This window comes from Hylaeus volcanicus, chromosome 5 (genome assembly GCF_026283585.1).
Source record: "Hylaeus volcanicus isolate JK05 chromosome 5, UHH_iyHylVolc1.0_haploid, whole genome shotgun sequence".
NCBI lineage: Eukaryota > Metazoa > Arthropoda > Insecta > Hymenoptera > Colletidae > Hylaeus > Hylaeus volcanicus.
In genome coordinates, this window is record NC_071980.1 from 22,541,442 (window position 1) to 22,567,904 (window position 26,463).

A 26,463-nucleotide genomic window follows, 5' to 3' on the forward strand; every position below is an offset into this window, starting at 1 on the left:
CCCGCGGCAAATGTTGGAACGGTTTCTAATCCATACGGTTTGACAAAACGTCAACTCGGAACGCATGAACGGTGTTTTGCCGCTGCACAGCCATTGCTCGCTATGTTTCGGTCAGTCAGGGCCGTCGCTACGGGATTCGCCTAATCGGTGCCACGCGCTATCGGTTTTTGTATCACATTAACATGTTCCAGATAAGTAATTCTTCATTTTTAATGTTTCATTTATACTGCAACTCAACAAAACGGAGACAATTGTCCACTGTTTAAATTTTAATCATTAATTTCCCGTTTTTGTATCTTCAATTATTCGACTTTTGTTAATTTGGTATTGAGCAAACATTATGTATATCTAAATTGAATTATTTAACAATTAATTCAATCTATAATTGTATATTTTGTTGTTAATTTTTAATGAAAACTGCTATCTATAAAAAATCTCTCTTTAGAGCAGAGTTTACCCCTCAAATACTAACTTAAATAAGAAAAGATCAAAGTATCGAGAAGTAGAAACATTAAGCTTTAAATTGGTTTTCTATTCGTCAATGTGGGGCGAATTTTAACGAAGTTACGAGAATTTGATGGTTATTATTCAAGCACGTGGCGACGATTGTACAGAACGCATGACGACGGTCCTGACTCACCGATATAAGGCGAGCGAAGCCTGCGAGCGAAGCCTGCTTATTCACGATCAATAAAATTATAGTTTGTTCTTAATTAATTAATTTTTTTATTAAATACCAAAGATACATTACAAATAAGGAAAAATATTACACATTTTTATGTGTAAAAAAAAAATTCTATTTGTAGTAGTAATTTTCTTCGATTGTGTGAGGAATAACATACTGATATATGACAAAGGGGGTGACCAAGGTATAATAAAGATTAAGAACTACTGGCGCAAAAAAAGCTCCTAACAAATTAGACTAAATACTTGGATTTTGGAACATTGATAAAGTCTATAATAGGACATTTGCAAATGCATATTTGATTTGAAGGCAGTTTAAGCACTTCCGGCGAAGATAAACAAGTGCACATTGCTGCAGAGCAAATAAGGCTATAACTTGAGAACAAGGTCAAGTAAAGTACAGTTGATTGGAATATTCTCCATTGTTTCCTTTTAGGTTTTTCTCTCTTTTTTATTAGAAAAGTAAACTCAAGTTACAATATAAAAAAAAAGTTTCAAATTCAATTTAATCACCATACATATTTTTTCCTAAATATAATGTTTATCACACATTCTACGAAGGAAAATACTTGAAAAGGATCTAAAGAAATAGAAAAGTAGTTTTTCTTAACTAACTTGAATTTACTTTCCTGATTAAAATGAAGAAATCTACAGACAGATGATCTAACGATATTGGGAATAAAGTATAGGTTGTTTCTTTATACATAATTTCTTCACTGTTTTTGTGTCGACCCGTTAATAAAATGAGTCCATATATGTCAGAATACGACATGCACTAGACAGAGATGAGATTGGACTAGCAGGTTTGATGAAATGTAGTTTATCTCCTTATACTCCTAGTTCTATCGTATAATCTAGGAGATTATACCATAACTGGTCAGACTCGCCAATCAACATCTCAATTGTACACAGTACGATAAATTAAATTAGATTAAATTACATTAAATTACATTAAATTACATTAAATTAAATAAATAAAATAAAAATATTCACTGCCCTTAAAACCTGTAATTAAATTAAACGTTCAAGACTATTAATTCCTTGCTGCACCATCTAGTCTGATAAAATGCAAACCATAACGACGGACACCAAACAATAAAAAGTGATTGATAGGAATACATGCTCACAGAATTGAAAAGAGTAACATTTTTGCGGTAATCTATGAAGTAGTTCTGCGCTTATTTGTTTAACGCAATACTATTTACGTGTTGAACATTTTTCAACAGTACTTTTGTTTCTTTTTCTTTATATATAATGTTCTTTGCAATATGCTTCTTCTATTGAACGATATGTCAGATTCTCATAATTAAATTGTATTAGAAAAAGAAAAAAACAAAACAAAATGAAGGACAAATTATTAGCAACACCGAACGCTCGCTTTGTAACTTAGATTATAGAAAATTCGTATCGACTTTCGCAACTCAATGGTAAGTACTGAACTACGGTTGTAACCGAGTTCTTTCTTTGGTTTCTCTGCTGTTAAGTATGTTTAAACTCTAGCTATTATTAGCTACCTCTATTAGCTGTTATGTCGAATCTCGACACCACGAGCTCTTTCATGGTATTTACATGTGGCCTGAAAATAAGATTACGAGTCTCGCTCAGAATATTCGCATTTGGTTTGAAATTGTGACCACGGATGAGAGTTGAAAAAGTATGGGCGAGGGGTTGAACTACGTACTTATCTTTATAAGTATTGAAATCATAAAGTGTAACTCTAGGGAGACCCAAGGTACACGTGTGTGTTTCGTCGACGACCGTGCGAGTGTTAATTATCACGTAATCGTGAGAAACGAAACGTTTAAACTGTACTATTATCTAGGCAAACGAGGAAAGAAACTACCACGTCTTTTACCAAATGTGTGCAGCCGCTGCGCGGTTTCCTCATTTACATTTGAGCCACCAGAATGATTTTCACTACCTGAAACAAGGAAATAATCCGGTGATAGACGGCGTCGAGGACTTGGCGTGTTTCGAGGAGACAATAAACGCGCTCACCATGCTCGGATTCACGTCCAAACAGCAAGACGATATGCTTCGTATTTTAGCGGCCATAATGCACATAGGGAATATTGATATACGGAGCGCCGAAACTCAGAATTCGAGCAACGAAAAGGACACCGAAGCCAGCTACATTCACGTAAATATAAGTTCTTTATTTCTGGTCAAAATTTGTTCCGATATTCGTCGTGAACATATTGCAATGCTATCTACTTAACACTTTAGCTACCACTCTATTTATTAGGGGGACTAGTAAGTAATGTCGTTTCTTTTATATTAAATTCAAATAAATAAATTTATAACATGTTTTTGTTTTTAATCAATTATGTAATCGCCCTCTTTATCGACAACCTTTTGCTATCTAGTGTGCAAATTTTCAATACCTGATCGATAAAAATCAATTGGTATACGATGAACTGATAAATGGTAAACAAGTATCGACATTCGTAGAAAAAACATTACTTTCTGGTCCCCCTAATAGAAAAAGTTTACAACTTAGGGGATGACTTTCTACACTACTTATGTCAGCTTAGGCTGACATTTACTCGTGCATACTGCTACTAAGTATAATTAAAATTTTCAAAGTCTCTCCAAAGTGTCTCTAGATATACCAAAGAATCTTGTCTGCTTCCTTCAATTATATGTACAAATTATAGAACTCACACAAACTATACAAGTTATAAAAATTATGTTAGTTTCAGAAACTAAACAAGTGTAAACAGATTGTACAAGTTATCGAAATTAAAATTAAAATCTATACAAGTTCTACAAATTACACAGGTCTTACAAATTATACGTATTATGAAAATTACACAAAATGAACAAATGATACAAGTAATAGAAATTATACAATAACACCGTTCTGGATTCCTCTTATTATTAAGTTTAATCTAAATTTAACCGTTTGCGCTCGAGACATTTTTCTATAGAATCATGTCCAGTCCATTTTTATAATAAATTTCTGTAAAACCAAAACCTCTACTTCGAAAAGAAACATCTATGAACATTCGTGACTCAATGTATTATTATTTCGATTAATAATTAGCTGTGTTCTGAAACAAGTAAAATTGATATTGTACGTTGAAAAAATCACTTTCAAATTACATATGTCGCCCCAAAGGCGCCACTCGAGCGCAAAGGGTTAAAATGTTAATCTTGACTTAATTTTGCAGCCATCGGACAAGCATTTGTTGATCATTTGCGAGTTGCTGGGCATCGACGTGAACGCGATGCAAAAATGGCTGTGCCATAGAAAAATCGTCTCGATGAGGGAGGTTTTTCTGAAACCGATGAATGTGGAGCAGGCGATCGGCGCCAGAGACGCGCTCGCGAAACACATTTACGCGGAGCTGTTCGCTTGGATCGTTACCGGTATAAATAATTCCTTGCAATCAAAGAATAAGCCTCAGTGCTTCATAGGTGTCCTCGACATTTACGGATTCGAGACGTTCGAGATCAATTCCTTCGAACAGTTCTGCATAAATTACGCGAACGAGAAGCTTCAGCAGCAGTTTAATCAGCACGTTTTCAAGCTGGAGCAGGAGGAGTATCTTAAAGAGGAAATCGAGTGGACCTTCATCGACTTCTACGACAATCAACCCTGCATCGATCTGATCGAAACGAAGCTGGGTATATTGGACCTGTTGGACGAGGAGTGCAGAGTTAGTCAAGTTTTTCATTCGTTCCTGACGTACTATAGAGACGAACGTTTACAAAATCGTAGCTGAAAATTTTCCTCCTTCTCTCTAAGAAATATCGAATTCGTTTAATGTAATTAATTCATGGATCGAATCGTCTTTTTCGTTATTTCAACAATGTAGGTTACAACTTTTTTAAATACACATCGATTGAAAATTGCCGATTTTATGAAGCTTTTTTGACCTTTTATAAATCTCTAAACTTTTGTTAAATTTCACAAGACAGAGCGATTATTAAGAAATGAATGTTGATCCCTTTTATTTGGTTTACCAAACCCGTTTTGATATTTTTATAAAATGATGATTATTTATAATATTATATACATTTTGATCACGATTTTGCGAAAATTTGCTTGTGCGCGTTTCATGAATTCAGAAACCTTTGTCCACATAATTACTAACCAGCTGTTTTGATAACAGATGCCGAAAGGCTCGGACAGTTCCTGGGCAGAGAAGCTGTACGCGAAATGTAAGAAATCGAAGCACTTCGAGAAGCCACGGTTCGGTACTTCCGCTTTCCTGATTCATCATTTCGCCGATCTAGTGCAGTACGAGACAATCGGATTCTTGGAGAAGAATAGGGACACTGTTATCGAAGAGCAGGTCGACGTGCTGCGAAACGGAGATGTGTGTAAAAACATATTTTCGTTTATCGACACAATGTTCATCCTGGTTATTGTATAAAACTAAGTTAATCGATATTAATCCGAACAAGCAAAATGCAACCCCCGATCCTGTATTCAGTATCCTTCTACGCTATATTTATTATTTCACTAATCGGAAATTTGAGAACATTTCTTTTTATACAAACGAAACAAATTTTTAGATGGTTCGTAAGTAGTGACCCATTTTTCACATTTAATATTGCAAACAGAAACAAAATTTTCGCTGTACAAGACAATGTCTTTAGTTTTCACAGCAGATTTAATTCTAATTGATTCTCAGACATTTAAAATGGATAATCAAGGTGACAAGAATGATCGTCTTCGAAAATGTTTATTTAAATCATCTTGAGATTCCGTTTTAAATATTTGAAAATCAGCTAAAATTGAATATATTATTAAAACTGAAGACACGTTCTTGTAGAGTAAATAGTTACTTGTCATAAAACATATTCGACTTCAATGCAAGTCTTTATTTATAGAAGAGCATTCCAGAAGAATGAACGTAAAATACCAAGTAAACAAGTAGAAACAAAAACAATTAAGAATATGTTATTAAATAAGTATTAAGCGAAACCTGTCGTACATAATTTTTAAAGACATCATCGAATTCGTATTTAATAGAAACTCACATTCTATGTTATAAACTGTTAAATTATAATGTAGCGAATAATACCTATATTATTTATGTATTCTAATTAACGTTTATAAGGTTAATTTAGTCCGACGAAAATTTGACGTCGTTTATCTTTTCAGAATAAACTATTGAAGAAGCTATTCAGCGAAGAGGATCCGAAGCTTGCGGTCCCGTCGAACGTGAGGGTAAAAATCTCTGCTCAGAAGCCAACATTGACCACGCCCAAGCAAAATAAGAAAACGGTAACTCTAATGGATAAGAGAATGTCACTGTTATTCATTTTATGCAAAGCGAACTTCGAGGAGGCTCAACTTATTGTTTCTGAACGAAATCTGTAGGTAGGATCGCAATTCCGAGATTCATTGAATATGCTGATGTCAACGTTAAACGCGACCACTCCGCATTACGTGCGCTGCATTAAACCGAACGATACAAAGGAAGCTTTCGAGTACAACCCCGTTCGTGCTGTGCAACAATTACGGGCTTGCGGTGTACTGGAAACCATCAGAATATCCGCGGCCGGATTCCCCAGTCAGAGAACGTACAGCGAATTCTTCCTTCGGTACAGATGCCTGTGCAGATTCAAGGATATACGACGCGACGATCTCAAAGAGACCTGCAAACGCATACTGGCAAGGTCGGTGATCTTTGTTTCCCATAACCGTTTTAACCTCTTGTGCTGGTAACTGTTTAGCGATGCGCGTGGACCAATCCATCATCACGCTGTGACTATGTGGGCGTTCTAGGCATAATTCAAAATTTCCAAATTAAACAACTTTTAACCTAAGAATCTTCAACTCGCTAAAAAAATGAAGGAAGTTGAATGGGAAGTATCACATCATACTTCTTCGGTTCAGATCTGTCTCCTTGTGGATACTTTAAATATACAGTGAGGCATTTAAAACAGGCCAGCTAAGAGTTGTTTGATTTCGAGTACCTGTATACATACGTACGTATAGGTAAATCATTTTGTACTCGAATAATCAACTTTCTACTATACGTTTTAACAACTGAGAACCGTTAAACATACAATTTTAAGACATTCGGCCAGTTTGTTCAAAAACTTATAGGAAAACTTATACTTTTACCAACGGTAATGCAATTGAAAAAGAAGACATGAATCACCCCACGCCAATGCGTTACAGAGTAAGATCAGAGTCAGTCAAAGCGTAAAATAGAGCGCAGGTTAGTCAGAATGTGCGATGATCAACAAGCGCTACTTGTTGTTGATTAACAAGCGTAGGTTCCTAAGAACCTGCAAGCTACTATACCAAACTTCATCATTTATTCTAACTAAACTGTATACCTTTGAATTCTTAAACCCTTGCATTTCAGCGCTCTACATTCACCTCAAAGCCTACGATAAATTGAGATTTAAATGCTTCAGGTATATCAAGGACGAAGACAAATTCAAATTCGGCAAGACAAAGGTCCTCTTTCGGGCCGGTCAAGTGGCCTACTTGGAGAAGCTTCGGGCGGAAAGACAGCGCGATGCTTGCATCATGATACAGAAGACAGTACGCGGTCTGATATGCCGTAACAGATACAGAAAGATTCGACGAGCTGTGTACGGTCTTCAGAGGTACGGGAGAGGTTATATCGCCAGGCAGAAAGCTCGAGCCGTGAGGGAAGAAAGAGCCGCGATAAAGATACAAGCGCGCGTTAAAGGATGGTTGAACAGGCGTCGATTCTTACAATTAAAACGCACAATAATTGGCATCCAGACGTACGGCAGGGGCAAAATGGCGCGGAAGAGATACGAGTTGATGAAGGACAACGCTGCCGCGACTGTAATTCAGAGATTCGCTCGCGGATACCTAGTGCGAATGGCTTGCAGACAAAAATTGAAAGACATCGTCATCGTCCAGGCGGCTGTCAGAAGGTATCTGGCGAAGAAAATGTTCCGAAGATTGAAGGCTGAAGCGAGAAGCGTGGAGCACGTCAAGTCCTTGAACAAAGGATTAGAGAAGAAGATCATCACGCTGCAGCAAAAGATCACCGAACTCGTGCGTTTCGATTTCTCGTTGCTGTTTAACTCGAGTCTTTATCAGGTCGAACATGGGAACATCGTAATTTTTTGTCATTTTTGTTTAGGCGAAAGAAAATCAAGGATTAAAGAACGTTCAGAACGAAATGGTGGACTTGAAGCACAAGCTAGAAGCACTGAAGATGGTAGAAGCCGAGAATAAAAAGTTGCACACTGCATTGCTGGAGAAGGAGAAAGTGTTGGAAAAGATGGAAGAAGCGGTGAAGATCGAAAGGGACGAAAAAATGGACATCTTACAAGTACGTAAATATGAAGTAAAATTTAAAAGAGTTGAAAAATTTGAAAGAATTCCTAGGCTTGTATCAAAGTTAAGAAGTTACTGTTCTTATTTTGATCAGTTTAAGAAGTATTCTCATTATTTTTTGCAGTCTAACTACTTGACATAAACTTTTGAAATTTTGCACATTTATTTATACATACATATCTTTTATTAGAATCTACACAAGATTCTATTAAATTTACAACTGCCCTACTTAATTTGTTGAGTAAGAAGAATATCAGTAAAAAAATCTATATCTGACAGAGAAAAAAAGTGCACCCTCTTAATGATAGAATGCTATGTAATATAACCTATCATATATATAATATAACGATATATAATATTTTAAATATGAAAGTATTTATTATTTTCTATAAATGTTCCATGAACGAAAAGACTTTATCTCAGATAATTCACAAATTTAGTATATCAAAATTCTTCTTTTAATAACGATTTATATTTGATAGATTTAAAATAGTATTACAAAAATATTTTAAGTAGAGAAAATAGCATCATATTTATTGGACTGATATATAAGGAATTAATTAGGATAAAAATTGATATTTTTAAGGCTTGTTTGTATTACTATAAGTAATAATTCGGACAAATTTCAAATCATTTCATCAATTTTAACCGGAATTAGAGTTGAAAATTTTATGTATCCACTTAAAATTTTCGAAGGTTTGGGACACGTTATAATCTTATAATTACGAGCTCAAATTTTACAGAAATTATTTTTTATGTATTTGCAATGTATTTAGAGGGTGCTTGAAATAGATTTCAAATCGTTAAAATAAGGACCACCGTAATATACATATCGTTTCATCATATTTGCATTTGTTCCCTTAGATTACAATTATTGTGATAAGCAAGGTCGATAACATTCATATGTGTCGTCAACAGATAAACATACTTAATATATTTATGAATATAAAAGTATATATGTCGAATTGCGTTAATTTCAATGTACTTCTGTTAGGACAAGGAGAGAAGCACTCTGAAGAAGCAGAACGAGAACGAGAAGCTTCAAGAGCAGATTGAAAAGCTGCGGAAAGAGCTTTCGGTGGCTAACGAAAAACTAAAGAATAATCAACGAGGTGCTGAGGAGAACTTGAAGCACAGATTGGAACAAGAAAAGGATCTACTCCTGCTGGATCAGGATCAAGATCGTGGCGCTTATCAGAGACTGCTGAAAGAATATCACGAACTGGAGCAACATGCAGAAATGTTGGAACAGCAGCTCGCGTTGCGCGCCCCAGCGCATTCTCGTTCTCTCAGCAACGCTTCCAGTGGCAGCGGGCAAATTCTGTCTACGGAACTTCCGTCAGATGATCTGAATATCGTAAGAACCTGTCTTTTATATTTTTTAAAAATTTTTATACAGGATAACTTGTGCGAAATCTTGGAGACTATTTCTTCGAGATGTGCCAACGATAGCGAAAGGATTTTGTTTTCACCGTTAGGACATAGAGCGGCAGTTCTTACACTTTTTAAAATAAAGTCACTGTTTGGAACATTCTTAATATTTTGGAACTGTTAGCATCGGTTAGAAAGAAAATCTGACGCAAGTCTTAGTTACAAATAATTGCGGTAACCTAACAATAAGAGTTCAAACAGTGGTTTGATGAAAAATAATTGGCGTGAGTGTTCAGGCATTTCACTAAAAAATTCAACCGTGTAAATATTTACACATTCGTAACATTTAAAAATAGTAAAAACTAAATATTTATACAGCAATGATCATAGAAATTGCACCAGCATAAAAGTATATTTTTATTAATACTTTTCCTCCAATTCTCGCATGACCAGTAACTGAAAGTGTCATTAGACATAGATTTGATTTATATTACAAAAATTATAGTTTATTATATAAGATACGTGGTGCAAAATCAGTACTCGCTACTGTAGGTTGTATATCTACATACTATCTAACCATCATCTACATTCAATTAGTTCATATCACTGCGCCTAAATTTTTCTTGCAAAATTATGTTTTGGTACTCATTTAACTGAAAATCTTTATACAAATTTTAAAAACGAAAGAACTCAAAGACAGGTACCTTCGCCGTTCTTAAAGGTCCCTCTGCATTCTAATGGTGAAAAAAACATATTTTATCTATTTCTAATATTTCTCACAATAATGATATGTCACACTTCACATAGACCTGTATATTCAGATTTACTACTTCACCGTTGATACTAACTAATATGGCGTCTCGACGTTTCAACGGCATTGCAGCTATAATATCTTCTTTAAGTGTCATCGTGTCATCCAAAACCATTTAACTTTCACTTATAATATCTTTTTCCACTCACAACCGTTTAGGAGGTACAGCCTGTTTTAGTTGCGTGGGACACCCTGTATATTTTGATTCCTGAAGAAGCTAGCTGCAATGCTGGCGAAACAGTATCTTATCCAAAGGGCACGGGTTATATCCTCAAACCTCAGTTAATGCCAACCATGAAGAAGTATCCTGTGAAGGTTTGAATATCTTAGATTTACTTCTTGCTTACAATTTACGTAATTTTAAAGGATCTGGGTTACGGATCGGTACGATCAACTGCTCCCTCTTCGACCAATTATTCACGAGTGGAAACGATCGACTGGAGTCAACAGCGATCGGACAGTCCGTTCGATGGAGAGGTCCAATCGCATAAATCGCCTCCCGAGTCGAATGGACCAGCACACGCGCCTGTGGATGTCGGTTTAGTCCTGAAACTTCAACAGAAATTAAAGGACGTTGAGAAAGAAAAGGGGAGATTGATAAGGATGGTAGAAGATTTGGAGCGTGACAATCCTGAAGAGACTTCAAGAACACAGGACACGTTCAGAGTAATTATCTGCATTAGAACAAGTTTGTTTAGTCGTGGCGATAATTCGTTCGAGCGGCTTCTAACGACAAAATATTGTGTTTACAGCTTCAAGAACTCGAAATGGAGAATGCTCAATTGAAGAAAGATTTGGGTACGCTAAGAAAAAGCGTGTCCTCGGCAGGTCTGACAGGTGCACAGCAGAATCTTATGGGTAATATATTTCTATTCCTGATGGAGGAATGTATTCGTTATTTCTTTAATCGAATACTGTAACTTTGCTTATCTCTCTTTGTTTGCTTCTGTTTAATTCGCTTATTAAAATGTGCATTAACGTATGCTAATGTCTTTTCTATTTGTTTACTGTACGCTCGTGAACCGAAGCGACTTCCTTTTTATAACACGAACAAATACACTGTACATATGTACATAATTTGGAGACTTTTGCTTTCTCACTCTTTGCCCTCCATCCGCGTCACTTACGCATTACATTGATAAAGAACATTTTCTCGCTTTATACACAGGGTGTTTCGTGATTTGCGGTACTATCGAAAAGGGTTTAATTTTCCACTTACAAGTAAGTCGAAAATATGGAATTAAAATTTGTACGTGGCTCTGTATTGTACGGGGCACCCTGTGTACATAGAATACTTTTAAATTACGCATCAATTCATATTAAAATACGAATAAAGTTTGGCTTGGTTTCCTTATCAACAAAATATTGACTTTCGACGTTCTGACATGTATTTTCCCTTTTACCTTGCATATTCATGTATTAAGAAAGGCACTCAACAAATTTTATAGTAATCATTTATTAACAATAAGAATTCTATATTTTTTGTCTTTTTTCTTCGTATACTAAAAGGTTACATGAGATGTTTGGCTAATGTATGATGACTCACTTCAAGAATGCATAAAAATGATCATGGTAAAATGTGTGCTAATTCTTCAAAAATGATTTTTTCCATAAGTTTGGCCAAAAAGAATTATTCTTATAAAAAGTCTATGGTACTTGCTGCCTTGATAACACATCAAGTATGATCACAATTTTTGCTAAAATAACACATAAAAGGTCAAAAGAAGTGAAATTATTTTATTCATATTATTTAAAGCATACCAAGATATAAATCATACATGTAGTACAAATTATACAAATCAATTTATAAAAATTATACAAATCGTACAAATAATACAAACTTTCAGCCCTTAAAATTTTCGTGTTTTTTCGATATAACTTTTTGATAGTACGAGACAGCGTAAAACTACATATACAAAGATTTTTCAGTTTTCTGTGCTCTATCGTAATACTGAAACAAACATTTTTTTCGACTCGCCATTTATAAACAAAGTAATTTTCTCCTCTCTTCGCTTATCTTTCATATGCATCGCTTTCTATAAATGTCGACACCACTCTAAATATATTTTACAAATTTTCTTTCTACATAACACCGACTCATATTTTTTTATACATACTTCAGGATATATATCCCACATTTTTTCGTGCCATTTGAATGGAAAACTTCAAAGAAGTATGCATTTTTGACAAATTTTCCCTTGCGTGAATTTATCTTAATCGCCTACAAAGTTTGACAGAGTTACGACATACCCTTAGAGGGGACATCCGAGTACAAAGGATTAATTTTGATGTTTTATTAAATCACGCGATCATCTTCCGAAACGCGACACCGACAAGGCAGAGGAGTGCGATACATAATTTTAATTATAGGGCAATTCGACGCGCTTCAGGAAGAGCTCGAGAGAAGAAGAGAGGAATGCATTCAGCTGCACAGCGTATTAGCAGACAATACGCGAAGAATGAAGAGTTTAGGCTCGAATTACGGCCGGGACGTGGATATCATAAACGAAGATGGAGAGCTAGTGCTCGCGTTCGAGACACAGAAGAAAATCAACAGGTAAATCGAGATCACTCGGGGTATACGAAATGTTTTTCTTTCTAAGAAGGAGAGCACCGTGTCTAATCGTCGTTTTGTCGTTTGTGCATGCACTTCAATTTTCAGTAAACTTAAGACAAAGGCCTCAAGAGAGTGAGTTGAGAAGATATTTTGCCCCGCGAATAGTCAGCGGTCTCGTTTAGTCATCTTGATACTGTTCAATCGGGAAAAATCACTGTACATGCTGAACTTATTTAATAATTAACATACGAGGGGCTGAGATTATTGGTGTCGGTCGAAAGGGCTTCAACACTCTTTATTTAAATTATGAATTTATCTCCTATTTCATAAAAGTCTTTCAGCAGATTTGTCTTTCTTCCTTATTGGTGTATAAGAAAAAACAAGAAATGCACAGAAATCTCGTATTGCGAATATCTCTTTATTACGCAACGCATGATGGCCAAAATCTCTGAGAACATGGATTAAATTAATAGCGTTCCTCTTTATCTATTATTTATTATAGTCAGAACGGTTTTCGTGACTTTTGGAGTTGTAGAATTTGATTTTGATATTAATGTTTTCTTAGAGAAAGAACATTCTCTGTATGCCAATGGAATTTATGTTAAACATAAAAATGTTCGCTATTGCTTTCAAGGTGCGTGTAATATTTCGGTGAAGACTAAGTAGTATAATTAAATGTTTATCCCTCAATGCGATGAACAATACATTGGATCAAAGCAAATGCTATTTCATGGACCAGAAAATATCGTTGTAAGGCAACTCGATCAATGCCCAAAGTTCGTTTCCTACGAGATAGTCAATCCTTTTTCTTTAAAGTATGGAATCAGAGATTAAATTTTACAAACGTATTTCAAAACCACATGAAGCAATAAAACCCTGAATTAATACTACCACAGTGCTTAGTTCCGCGAATTAATATATGAATGACTGAATATATTTAGAAACAATTGATATTTCCATACAAGTATACTTTATAAGTATACTTAAGTATACAATAGATTTCATTGATCGATATGAATCTGTGAACTTCTTGTTGCTGAATTTTAATAAACGCTAACTCGAAAGCATGATTTTCTCAAAGTACGTTGTACTTGACATATACCGATATCATTCTCAGCCCCTCACATATTAATCTGACATATTTGATATATACAAAATATGCCAAAGGAACATTGAATAAATGTTTGAAAGTACTTTAAATTCTCACGATTCTTTCGATTGAACAACTATTAAATTAGTTAACAAATTAGCAACACGTTAAACGATCATTTTTCGCTCTCTCTTTCAAAGACAATTAGAGGACGAGATCCAGATGAAGGAGAAAGGATGGCGGGAGCAGAGAAACGAATGGCGGGCGGAAATCGACAGGTTACAAGAGGAAATTGAGAAGCAACAGAAATTGCTCTCCGTGAATTTAAGCAAATCGCCGCAGACTCAAACCGAGGCCTATATGCAGTACGAAATTGCCCGACTGACGTCTGAAAATTTGGTAAAAATCCCACAAATCCTACATTTATTTTTCGTTCAATTAGAACAATACTTGTAATTATTTAATACGATTTCGGCAACACAGCCTAGGAGAGTTTGAATAAAAAATATATTTTCCATACAACTTTCGACTGCTCCTACAGTCATTTTCAGGACTTCTTTTATGTTTTCTAAGACTTACCGAAATTATATTGAGTAATTTATCAAATTTATTATTTACATCACTTTGGCCATTCATTTGTGGCTACATTAAGTATAAGGAAATAGAGAAATATAGAAAATACAATATAAAAATATACGGAGATACAAGAACTAAAAGACTAATCCATGGTTATTTTTAATATGTGAATGTTTGCATCTCATGAGCTTAAATAGATTTTCGTTTTATCAAAGAGAATGCCAACGGTCTGGTTATTTTTAAAGACTAATAATTATTAAAAATTAATGAACTAAAACAAGGTCCTAGTATATTATTAAATATGTATATAAACAATTACAATATAAGTATGCAGAAATTCTTTAAATAAGTTTGGAGTACCATGATAACACTTTCACATTAAAAATAAGCATTGCCTCAGTTTTCTTCTTTCTTTATGTTTATATATTTTTTATATAACCGGAAAGGATTCCACACGAGTAGTCAAAGCCTTAACTAGAAAATTAAAAAACATTGCAATCATTTACCAAAGAATAAAACAACAAATTCCATAATAATCTAATTTCAAGAGAAAAATAAATAATAAACATTCATTAAATTGCAGGAACTACAAGAGAAGTACGACAAAATAGCGGAAGAATGCAGAAAATTCAAGAGACAATGTAAAATACTCGCGAAACGTCTCCGTGATGCAGGCTGTGAGTATAAGTTGTTAAATATAAATATTAAAGATAGAATAAGTATTCAATGTTCTGTAGAGAATATTTATGAAAGAATTATGGTATAGCAAACAGTGTAGTTTGGGAATTGGTATTAAAATTGTATAATATTTCAATGCTTTCGAAGATGAGGGAGAGGATAAGGAACATAAGGATCAGCCTTATATTTCGAAGGGCGCCGGTGAGTGCGTGGTCCAGTGTTTCATTTTCATCGTACTTTACGCAGACCATAACTCACCCTAGCTCATAAATTAGCAATCATGTAATTCACGACGGAGTTCGAAAATGTAGGATGCTCCTAATTAAAACGATTAAAGTATGACAGTCTATACTATAACTAAGCAAGATGGAAATATTACATAAACATGCGTATATCCGAATCTATTAAAACAATTTTAAATAATTAACTTCATTAATTTAACCTGCATATGCACTCTTCTTTTAATGTATATATCATTCTCTGTTACTTTTCAATTTGTTAAGTTTGTTGTTGATGTTAAATCATTTAATTTAGTATAAATGTAAATACTCTAAATTAACGATGGGACTGTCGCTATGGATAATAATTTCTTTCATTGTAATAATAGTGACAATAATAGTAATAGTAATAATAAACATATGTGCTTTCGCTTTTAGAAGGAGACTAGACTATTTCCGTTCACATTATAAAAATGTAGGATATCCATTCTTCGGATAGAACATAAAATTATTTTTAACTATTCCAATATTATATTTCATTATTCCAATTTTTACAAGAAACATGTATGATCTTCGCTTCTTGTTAGACAGGTAGAGAGTATATTATTTTTTCAATTATTTAAATAATGAATTACATAAACCATTAGCGACAGTGGTTATGAATTAATTATCATCAAAGATGAGTGGATTGAGGAGGAATCGATAAGATGTTTGCGTTATTATTCTTAGAAGAAAATCCAATTGTTTGGTGTCAAACTAGCACTGTCAACGGTAATAGATCGAAATGAAATAAAGAATTATTTCTAAACGTGTATTTTTATCATAACTATTGGATAAAGTTCCTTCCTGTTTACACAATATTTTCATCTTCTACTTATTCGTGGAACATATTGACGTAGTTTAATGGTTAAATTGGGAATATCCTACATATCCAATGATAAAACACGACTCGAACGTTTTCTATTTTCAATTGTAGTGCTGGATAATGCAGAACCAACGAGCGATCCCGCGATATCTTCCACTAATAATTCAGCGGACAATGGAAGTAACATGCCCGTCGTTCGAAAGAAGGAAAGGGATTACGAAGGCATGATCGAGTGTCGAAAAGAGGATATCAATATAATCATACGTCACCTAGTTATTGGTAAATTCAGACTAACGTTCGATATTAAATTTATAGTTAGTCACCGAAGTCTATGTACGCTGTTTAAAATACAATATTATAGAGAACACACAAATTTTTATAATATTGCTACAGTGTTGTAAGTCATAGGGATGCAATAACAATACCATTGGTTATTCGAGAAAGAAAACCAATTATTTTCTCGGAAATAAGCAAAAGGTAACATTTATTTAGAAAGAGACTTTTGTCTCGGTTGTATAAAGCGATACTGCATATCTCAAAATGCGTATCGCCGTTGACGCAAAACGGATTTATTCGAGATCTAATCGAGATTTGAGAATCAGGTCTATCTATCGAGATTTGAGAATCAGGTCACCTTTACCGCACCGGCAATCATTTTATTGACATTTCAAGTTCCAAAGAAATTAAACCTAAAGAAACATTATTGCTGATAGATTTGCTGCGTGAAACCTAATCACGCCTCTCAAGTCACCTCTCGAGTGCAAAGGGTTAATATATTGGGCTGTCTGGAAAGTCGATGCCGATTTTTAGTAGGCGATACAGATCTGAATATATCGGAATGGCTGAAAACAAATAAAATGTGTACATTTCTTAAGAGGTGGAAAGGTTGTGGAACAAAATGGTACATATATAATTCAATAAATATACATCAAAATTCAAATATGCCTTTGAATTTTTCTTAAAAATAGGTTCGCAACAAATTGTCTTTCCGGACGACCTAATATTACGAGGGTGTACATAGACTCTTGTGACCGACTTTACACATTTTCAACTTAATCTAAGCTAAAACAATTTCTTGCAGACTTAAAACCGAGAGTTGCGGTGACGTTGCTTCCTGGTTTGCCAGCGTACATCCTCTTCATGTGCATCAGGCACACGGATTGCATAAACGACGATAAAAAAGTTCGAACGATATTAACGGCTTACCTGAACGCCGTGAAACGCGTGGTGAAAAAGCGCGAGGATTTTGATTCCAGCGTGCTCTGGCTCAGTAACACGCTGAGGTTATTGCACAACATGAAACAATACTCCGGAGACAAGCCGTTCCAGATCGAAAATACACCGCGGCAGAACGAACAATGTCTGAGGAACTTCGATTTAAGCGAATATCGAGTCGTGTTGAGTAACGTGGCGTTATGGATCTTCAATAACATAGTGACGAACCTTAAGGAGAGGATTCAGGCTCTGACGGTGCCTGCTCTCCTCGAACACGAAGCCATAACGGGCTTGAACTCTAATAAACCAGGACGACCTCGGTCCTCATCCATGGGAGAGGAGCCAGAGTCGACCCAACAAAAGCTAGACAAACTTCTGGACGAGCTTTCATCTGTATACAAAACTCTGCAGTACCATGGCGTCGATCCCGAGATCGTCGTGCAGCTTTTCAAACAACTATTCTATTTCATGTGCGCCAGCGCATTGAATAACCTCCTTCTGAGGAACGAGCTTTGCCACTGGACCAAAGGCATGCAGATTAGGTATAATTTAAGCCATCTGGAGCAATGGGGAAGAGATCGCCGATTGGAACCAGCCTCGGAAGCACTCCAACCGATTATCCAGGCTGCGCAGCTTCTACAAGCCCGTAAAACTGACGAGGATGTAAACTCTGTGTGCGAAATGTGCAACAAATTGACCGCAAATCAAATAATCAAAATTCTGAATTTATACACGCCTGCTGATGACTTTGAAACGCGTGTGCCCGTTTCGTTTATCAAGAAGGTGCAAGCTAAGCTGAGCGAGCGGGGCGAGAACAACGAACAAGTAAGTCTGAATAAGATATTTGAAGCTTTTACGAATCAATTCTTCGTGACACTAACTGAGGATTCCGGGTGTAAACCGTGTCCTGTGGATAAAGTACTCCAACGTTTTACTAGCATTGCAAGTTCTTCAAGCTTCTTCAGGGATCAATAATATACTGATATTGTGTCCGCTATACCGATATACCAATATCAGCGTGCCATTTTATCGATTCCTGAAGAAGCTACGTAGCTGAAATAATTAGGAAACGTTGAAGTATTTTATCCAAAAAACGCAGTTTACACATGTAAGCCACAGTTAGTATCAATGACGTAAGTCTACTTAATTTTGTACACTAAACAAGTCAACAGAATTAGGAATAAAGACACTCCATATTGGTCTTAACATCTTTGGAGACAAATTGTTCTAATAATAAAAATAATAGAAAATGATTTTTTTACTTCAAATATAAGTTTATACGAAACGTTTCGTCTAAAGTGGAATGTCTACCAAAAAAGTGGTTTTATAAAAGTTATTTGGTACAAAGGGAGACATTATATGGAGTAAATAATTTTGCTGTGAGTGAAGTGGTAGGAGAGATTTAAAAAACAAGTTAATTTTCTAAAATGAAATCTTACATATTATTATCCATAAAACGATAGCAATTGTTTAGACAAATCGACCTATCATACGAGTTCATTTACAATAAAATTATTTACTGCATATAATGTCCCAGTTTATATCAAATACAACTTTTGTAAACATACTTTTTTGATAGCTTCATCTTCTTATGAAATATTTACTCGTTTCGATTTAAACAAAACACCCTGTCTATTTTATTTTATTTGTGAATATTATCTATTACTTGACAATTAAACGTTTTGATAAATTTCTCTGTGCTAAAACTGAAGAGTAAACTAAACAGGTACACGCCCATATTTTTAAAAACTAAAACAATAAATACCAAGTACGTGCTCGAAACTTATCAAAATAACAATATATTTTAAATTGAATAGTTTCTTTTTGTTATATTCGAAAAGTCTCAACATTGCCAGCAGTGGTATTAGTTAAAGCACAAAGGGTTAAATTGTTCTTGAAAGGAGCTCTCAACATCAACTGAAACGTAGAAGTAAACTACTAAATCATCTCACCACTTTTGATCTTAAAATTAATAAGAACTGTCTTTATTTCTAATCCTAATGATATTTCAAAAATTAACCTTGCAAAATAATACAAGCTAATTCGTATATATATTTTTATCATCTAATTTAATACGTGAATGAAACACTGAATGGAGAATATTTCTTTTTAGTTGCTGATGGATCTGAAGTATTCGTATCCAGTAAGATTCTCGTTCAATCCATCCGACATACGATTGGAAGATATCGAAATACCAGAAGTACTTCATTTGCCCATGCTCAAGAAGGTGTAATCTTAGTAATTGAGAAATTTAGAGGCCCCGCTGCGCATGTAACTTTTAGTTGAGTAACCGTCTAAGGAGTAATAAAATTCGCATAGCCTATTTATTAATGAAAAACGAAGGAAGTCAAAGAATTAACGACGTTAATTATTTTGAACGAGTTAGATAACGCATCGAGCGGGTCATCGATATATGTATCATGTTTTATATGTTTTTTTTTTACTCGAGTAATTTGTATTTTACGATGCATAATTCCTATTCGTATCGGCATAAAACAATGTCTATTTAAAGCATACGTTCCATGAGTGATAAAAGAAAAAAACGTATTTTTCGTTGTTCTAAACGTATGATATACGTCGAGACTCGAGGACGATGTCAATGTGTATAAGGCTCTGCTGGAGCTTGCAATTCATACATCCGAATTGGATTAGAATTATTACAAATAATGGGTGGTGAAATAGAAAGGCGTAAGTATGCGCGATGAAATGAAGTGCCGAATTCTCTATTGAAAAATATAGAAGCGTTGTTATCGAGATTAAAAGAGGTTTAAAGCAATGCGTTGTTTTCTCGACGTTGTTAGTCTATCAAAAATTGTTATGAAAAATATTGCAACTCCAAGCAGTAACTTCATGCGTGCAATATTGGTAATCCATTGGGGGATGTGTACTTAATATGTAAAAAGGAAAGGTGAGGACGAGATATAATGTTACGTTGGGATAGATTGTATATTTTGTGATACGAGAAAGATTAATTACGAAGTCGATTCTCAGAGGCCGGGGACAGAAGATACGCGAGAAATGAGCAGGAGAGAGTAAGACAGAGGTATATATTGTTGTTATAATATAATTTATAAATATGTACAAGCGATTGTATTTTGTGCCATTTTATTAGTAGAACGTAATCAAATTCTGTTTCCTAAGTTGACCTGAATTTACGTTTACGCTTTACGAATACATTCTACAATACTAACCTTTTCTAAACGAAAACCCTTTACCCTGGATTGTATATACAGAGAGAAGAATCTGTTAACACGATTATACCTTGACTCGATGTGACAAATTTATTTGTTCCTACAATGAAAATAAAGAGATCGTTGATGGAAAAACGTACCTTGTTCAATTTACATGTAACTTTATATGTATGGATTTGGTTCGTCATGTCATGAAATACTAATAGAGAAAAGTTTTTGAAAACAAAACGTCATGTTGATCAAAATAGGAGTGAATTTTTAACGAAACTAATGATGCTTCAGCTTTTTAGGACCTCAACAGTTCTTTAATTGTTGATTTTTTAATTTATTTACTATTAAGTAAAGAAAAAAAATGTTTCTGTTCTTACAAAATGGCGTAGTTCATGTAAATAACCTCTTAATCTATTCCGAATTTGTTTTCGCAAGCTATTTTATTAATAAAGTTTTCCCATATAAAAGTGTGTATATTCTATATTTTTTTATATGAAGGTTCTCAAAACTGAGTCGCACATGTTTCCTTATAATTAAATATCCAACACAGTCACGAACCCGTAGTGGTAAAAATCCAATGACGAGATAAAGAGGATGATAAAAATGTTTTATATTTGTTTTTCATAAAATATTTTAGAAAAAAATACCTCTGATAAATCTAGATCCTTCGGTGAGTAAAAGTGAAACGAATTTATTCATATTTTATTACAATAGTATTATATAAATTATCATTGTGGAGTGTTTCGACGTCAGAAATTGTATCAAAGTTAATGAAATTTAATGTACTTGTTAATTAGAAATACGATTGAAAGCTCAAAGCAAACAAAGTGACACGTATAATTAAGTGTAATTAATTCTCTTCGTACAATAATTCATAGTTGTAGCAAGAAATATGTAATTTTTTTAGGCTGCATCGCTCATTGAACGTATATCATCAATTTTAAGTATCATTTTCACCAACTGAGTGGCCAACACAATTTGTTGAGTTTTACTGTTCAAACTCTCGATAACGTGTTGTTCTTTCATATCTGTAATGTTTATAAATTATTTATTACCGTTAATCGAAACTAATAACAACAATAATAGTATGATCGATACGTACCGGAAGTGCCGCGATTCAAACAATCGACGCCAAGAGCACTATTCTTCTCAGCTAGTTGACGTGCTTTAAGTTCAGTCATCGTATCGACAGGGGAAAGGCCAGCATTTTCAGCAAGTGCCATTGGTATAGCATCTAAAGCTTCCGCGAACGCACGGAAGGCATACTGTTCCAAAGATGAGATACGATTGCATTTTTCTTCGCATGCAAGGGAGCAGGAAATTTCGGCCGCGCCTCCGCCGTATACAATTTTTCGACATTTGAACACATTGCGAACCGTACAAAGTGCATCATGAATGGCTCGTTTTGCTTCTTCGATAATCTTGAAATAGAGATACAGATATCTTAATAACTTATACACATAATATACATAATATACACATTATAAACATAATTTGTAATGTATAGAGTTGTAGCACTAGCAATAATTTGTCTTCAATTTCATTTATAGAAATTGAAAAACAAATTGAATATTGCGATGCGTTGCTTTTGCAAGGTGTCTGGACAGTTAGGTACATGTGTATACCGCTGAAATTCTCCTTGCTTATGGTTTGCTTTACAGAGAAAATAATTTAAATTACCATCTTATTACCGCCGCGAATGAAAATAGTGACTGCTCGTGAATTCTTGCACTTTTGGATAGAGAGCATTCTATCCTTAGTAGTACCAAATTTCAGTTCCTTGACGACGCCTGCGTAGCCAAGTTTCTCCGGTGTCAATTCCTCGAAGCGTGGAACGATACGACCACCCGTTGCAATAGCAATTAGCTGAAAAAATTCGTCGTTATTTTACCGCGTCTAATATTTATTTTTATGTATTTAAAAAAAAGTGAAACAAAGCCCTCAGATCTCATAATCATTGGTCATAGGAGCCACTGTAAAAGACAGATTGTCAACTAACATATTTAAAGAAACTTGATTTTCGTTCTTGCAGAAGAAAACAAATGCGAAGAAAGAATTGAGATTTCTAAAATTATATTATTCGGTATATCTAGACTTCTACCCTCCTCCATTGCGCTTTGTCATCATCGGGCAAAGAAAATTGTAGTTACAGTGAACGCAAATACAACTTACTTCAATTTCCGGACCGCCAACCCATCTAACAGCAGGCAACTCATTCTGCAGGAGAAGGTAATTGGCCTCGTCGTCGAATCCCCACTGACAAATAGCAAGTGTCGCACCTGCATCTTTGACCATTTTCACCATTTCCGTGAATTTCTCCCGCTCATATTCACGTAAAGCTTTATAGTCTTCAACGGAAGTAACATCTAGCTTGTGTTTTGTTTTTGGTTTGGGCGGTTCAAATGGACATGTCAAAATGGCTAGCTTGACATCTTTCAATTCCTAATGTAATATACATTCTTTTAATACTAATTTCATTTATCAAAATTAACTACTAAGCACATACAATTATTATCCCATCAGCTCTCATAATCTTATGATCATTGAAGCCACTGTAAAGGTCAGATCATCGTAGTTACTTTAATATCAACATTAATTTTCCAGTGGTTAACAAGATAACCAAAGGAATAGTTTTAAGTTGTAAACAGAAAGTAAACTAGACAGATTTTCTGAACCTTTACCCTTCTCTGTTTGTTTTTGTCATCATTGGGAAAATTAATATATTTATTGAAAACAATACAAAAGATGTACCAAATCATAGCTATTCTTACCTTAGGCATTTGAGGATGACTGAAGTCCTTATCAATAACAACACCACGAACTAAAATAGTGTCTTCTAATCTACCTCCAACTTTTCCTTCTACTTTTATAAGTTCAAAATTTACATCAGGTGGATTTTCGGTTGAAACTGCAAACACAGCCTCTACAGCTATTTCTGCCATTTGCCTATTAAACTTGTTGATGCTAGAAAATAACAAAGAAAATATTGCTATGCTATATCTACAATAAACACACAAAAATATAAAATTCCTTCTTATTACATCTTTGAACCAAGACTGGTCATAGCAAGTTTGATGTATGTTTCACGATCAGTCACAAAGTCTTCTGCGATACTTTTCAGATGCTCTGTTGCACATCTTGCTGCACTTTCAAAACCATCCGCTATTCTAAGTGGATGAATTCCTTTATCTAACAGTTGTTCTGCTTGCTCTAACATAGCACCAGCTAATACTACTACTCCGGTAGTACCATCTCCAATTTCATCATCTTGGGATTGAGATAATTGCACCATTAATTTGGCAATTTCATGATCTACATCCATGTTCTTCAAGATAGTCGCTCCATCGTTTGTTACGGTAACATCTCCATCGGAACTTACCATTAACTTATCAAGACCTTTTGGTCCCAAAGAAGTTTTAAGAATATTAGCCACATTACGAGCTGCTAAAATGTGTGACTGAAAATGAAAAATTACTTAATTATTATATACATAAATATACATACAGTAAGTCACAAGAGTATTTACATAGTATGTTTGCAGACAGCAAATGGTTGATATGTTTTTCAGGATAAATATTACATTTTGTAAATGTTACACTGTATTCATTTCTGATTGATACGAATTTAAATAAACGATAGACAAACTATTGATCACAGAAGTATTCTTACTACACATAACATGAATGCACAGAATTAAAATATTTATAAATTTGACCAACCTTAACTTTCAGTCTTCTTCAATACAATACACTCTACATGAGAACCCAATTGTATAATATTGCCAGAAACAGTTAGTGTCAAAAGTGAGGTGAGAAAAGTGAGCGAAGTTTCCTTTATAGAAAGAAAATTAATCTGTAAATAGTATAATAAAGGAAAGTTTATTAAAAACTTGCAAATTTGAGAAATAGAAGTATGTCTATAGAAGAATGTATGATTAAAAATATAAAATCAAATGAATCCATGACAAACAAACAATTCAATAAACATAAAAAGAAATAACTTGCAATGAGAAAACTTAAGTTTTCTGTCTTAAGAAAAATAGTTACACACCATGTAATATGACTACGCATCCCATTGTCAGGTACAAATATGCTAGATGACTTCCATACATTGACTCTAATGTTTTTTATGCTCAGTATATATTCCATACCAAGAGTCTCATATGTTGTTGTAGAATAAGAGGTTCAACATTTAGACTTAGCAAAAAATATGCTGATATATAATAGTAAATTTGCCATGTTTGATTATAATAAATATACTTTAATATAGAAAAAGTCAAATATGGAGCTGATTTAAAAATTTGACAAACACAAGTGAAACATGGGGCACATTCATCATGTCATAGGGATATATGGTTGCATATACTTTCTTAGAATAAGTATTCTAAACATGTAACTCATAACATTATCACATTGTATAAGGGACTGCTTACCCACCGCACAAAAAGTAAAATTGATTTCGGTTGTTTGGGTCATCAGTTAATCATTGTATTCGTTTACTTAGGAGTATTCTGATATTGATGTGTTTTAATCAGCTAAAATCAACTATGTTGACTACTATAATGCTTGTTGCATTGAATATCTGATGCAAAAATTATATTTAAAAAGTGTTTAGGTTAATCAAAAGCATAATTAATATAATACATTTATATCAATGAGGATACTGTAACGTTACTTTATTTAAATATATCAATGATCTGATGTCACTAATTCAGGAAAAACGAATACTTCTGTGAGCCATTGCATCTTACAAAATGTAACAGTTTAATTGAAATTAATAAATTTTCATGATTCTATTGGAGTATCCAGTGAAGTCAGATTTCCTTATATGGTCAAAAACAAATACACCTATCAAAAGCCACACATTTCCGCAAATCACCAGAGTATCTATTCTAGGTAAATAAATTGCTTTTTTAATGTACATTAAAATAACAATATGCATAATTTTAATATAAAAAATATTTCTTAAGTAATGTTTTCCCAAATAATTGCCAAGCCCAAAACGACGCCATTGCTTGCGGTTCACGTGTTTGATCCGCAAGACACGTTAATAAAAATTCTGAACTCACAAGTCCGACAGAATCATGAATACAAACACGATAAAAACATTGTAATGGTTTTGAAGTAACGAGCTTGAAAGAAATTACTAAATAAGAAAACAAATTTACCTTAATCGCATTAACGCCGGTCAACCTCTTCTGTTTCTCCTGATCACGAAGAATAAGAAACGGCCGACCATATTCGTCGAAGGCCACAGAACCTGGTATCGCAGTCATTATGCTTACCAGTTCGTCGCGTACACTTTATATTTGCGACGCGAGCAAGGTAGCGTCAATTTTCACTAAATTACGTTCCTTCGTCAACAGAAATGTATGGACTACCTTCTTGCCTTTAACGGAAATGTGTAACGCCATCTACTTATCTACTCTAGAATATTCGAGATAAAATGGCGGTGTCACAGCCCCATGCCATGCACAGACCAGGAATACACAAGATTTATGATAGAAGGGACACTCACGTGGAAATTGTGACTCTTTTTAATGACACGTTTAACCTTCAGTTGAAGTTATCATTTGTTGTCAAAAACTGATGGAAAAGTATTCTGTTTTCTAGATCAACTGTGGAAAAAGCTTTTGTGTGATCTATAGTTGCAGAAATCAAAGTTATAAAATACATTTGTTGTTATTTCTTGTGGAAGTGCATATCTAATGATGCACTGTTACTTTTGGAGAAGTATATTTGTTCAGGAAAATGTAAATAATATTCTTAAGAAGACAAAAAGAAAAAATATAAGGTTGCACAAGTCAGTTAAGAAGGGGCCAAGTTTACGTACGTACATACTATACATTTATACAGTAGTATAAGTCAACTTATTGTCGACTTATACAGGGTGTCCCAAAAATGTTGTAACACATTGAAAGAGGTGGTC

At 34.4% G+C, this 26,463-nt stretch overlaps 2 protein-coding genes across 5 annotated transcripts in view; one reads left to right on the forward strand and one right to left on the reverse strand.

Annotated features, from left to right (window-relative positions):
- The window catches only part of LOC128877365 (unconventional myosin-Va), a 56,643-nt gene extending 35,231 nt beyond the window's left edge, over nucleotides 1–21,412 (forward strand). For 2 of the 4 annotated variants that reach the window (XM_054124610.1, XM_054124612.1), the window contains 18 exons: nucleotides 2,507–2,824; nucleotides 3,858–4,346; nucleotides 4,803–5,009; nucleotides 5,801–5,923; nucleotides 6,020–6,318; nucleotides 7,069–7,687; nucleotides 7,776–7,967; nucleotides 8,967–9,329; nucleotides 10,521–10,820; nucleotides 10,907–11,012; nucleotides 12,525–12,711; nucleotides 12,817–12,843; nucleotides 14,002–14,200; nucleotides 14,961–15,054; nucleotides 15,203–15,256; nucleotides 16,250–16,417; nucleotides 17,220–18,178; nucleotides 19,467–21,412. In XM_054124610.1, coding sequence (XP_053980585.1) covers nucleotides 2,507–2,824; nucleotides 3,858–4,346; nucleotides 4,803–5,009; nucleotides 5,801–5,923; nucleotides 6,020–6,318; nucleotides 7,069–7,687; nucleotides 7,776–7,967; nucleotides 8,967–9,329; nucleotides 10,521–10,820; nucleotides 10,907–11,012; nucleotides 12,525–12,711; nucleotides 12,817–12,843; nucleotides 14,002–14,200; nucleotides 14,961–15,054; nucleotides 15,203–15,256; nucleotides 16,250–16,417; nucleotides 17,220–18,178; nucleotides 19,467–19,586 — 4,824 coding nt within the window. In that variant the 3' untranslated portion in view covers nucleotides 19,587–21,412. The remainder of the gene's footprint in view (nucleotides 1–2,506; nucleotides 2,825–3,857; nucleotides 4,347–4,802; nucleotides 5,010–5,800; nucleotides 5,924–6,019; nucleotides 6,319–7,068; nucleotides 7,688–7,775; nucleotides 7,968–8,966; nucleotides 9,330–10,520; nucleotides 10,821–10,906; nucleotides 11,013–12,524; nucleotides 12,712–12,816; nucleotides 12,844–14,001; nucleotides 14,201–14,960; nucleotides 15,055–15,202; nucleotides 15,257–16,249; nucleotides 16,418–17,219; nucleotides 18,179–19,466) is intronic. The other 2 variants (XM_054124613.1, XM_054124611.1) reach the window with 2 other exon arrangements.
- On the reverse strand, nucleotides 21,211–25,946 carry LOC128877368 (T-complex protein 1 subunit epsilon). Its single transcript, XM_054124616.1, has 7 exons — nucleotides 25,703–25,946; nucleotides 23,577–23,992; nucleotides 23,307–23,499; nucleotides 22,708–22,977; nucleotides 22,216–22,401; nucleotides 21,638–21,956; nucleotides 21,211–21,563 (listed from the first exon to the last, which is right to left on the reverse strand). The coding sequence occupies exons 1-7, from the start codon at nucleotides 25,808–25,810 to the stop codon at nucleotides 21,439–21,441; spliced, it is 1,617 nt and encodes a 538-aa protein (XP_053980591.1). The 5' UTR covers nucleotides 25,811–25,946; the 3' UTR covers nucleotides 21,211–21,438.
- Between the last annotated feature and the right edge of the window lie 517 nt (nucleotides 25,947–26,463).

What these genes read in the sequence shown, in the direction of transcription:
- LOC128877368 (XM_054124616.1), bottom strand. Translation starts at nt 25,810, where the DNA reads ATGACTGCGATACCAGGTTCTGTGGCCTTCGACGAATATGGTCGGCCG. An exon ending in ACCAGTCTTGGTTCAAAGAT is followed by an intron (nt 23,500 to 23,576) that starts GTAATAAGAAGG and finishes GTTATTTTCTAG; the next exon opens with CATCAACAAGTTTAATAGGC. An exon ending in GTCATCCTCAAATGCCTAAG is followed by an intron (nt 22,978 to 23,306) that starts GTAAGAATAGCT and finishes ATATTACATTAG; the next exon opens with GAATTGAAAGATGTCAAGCT.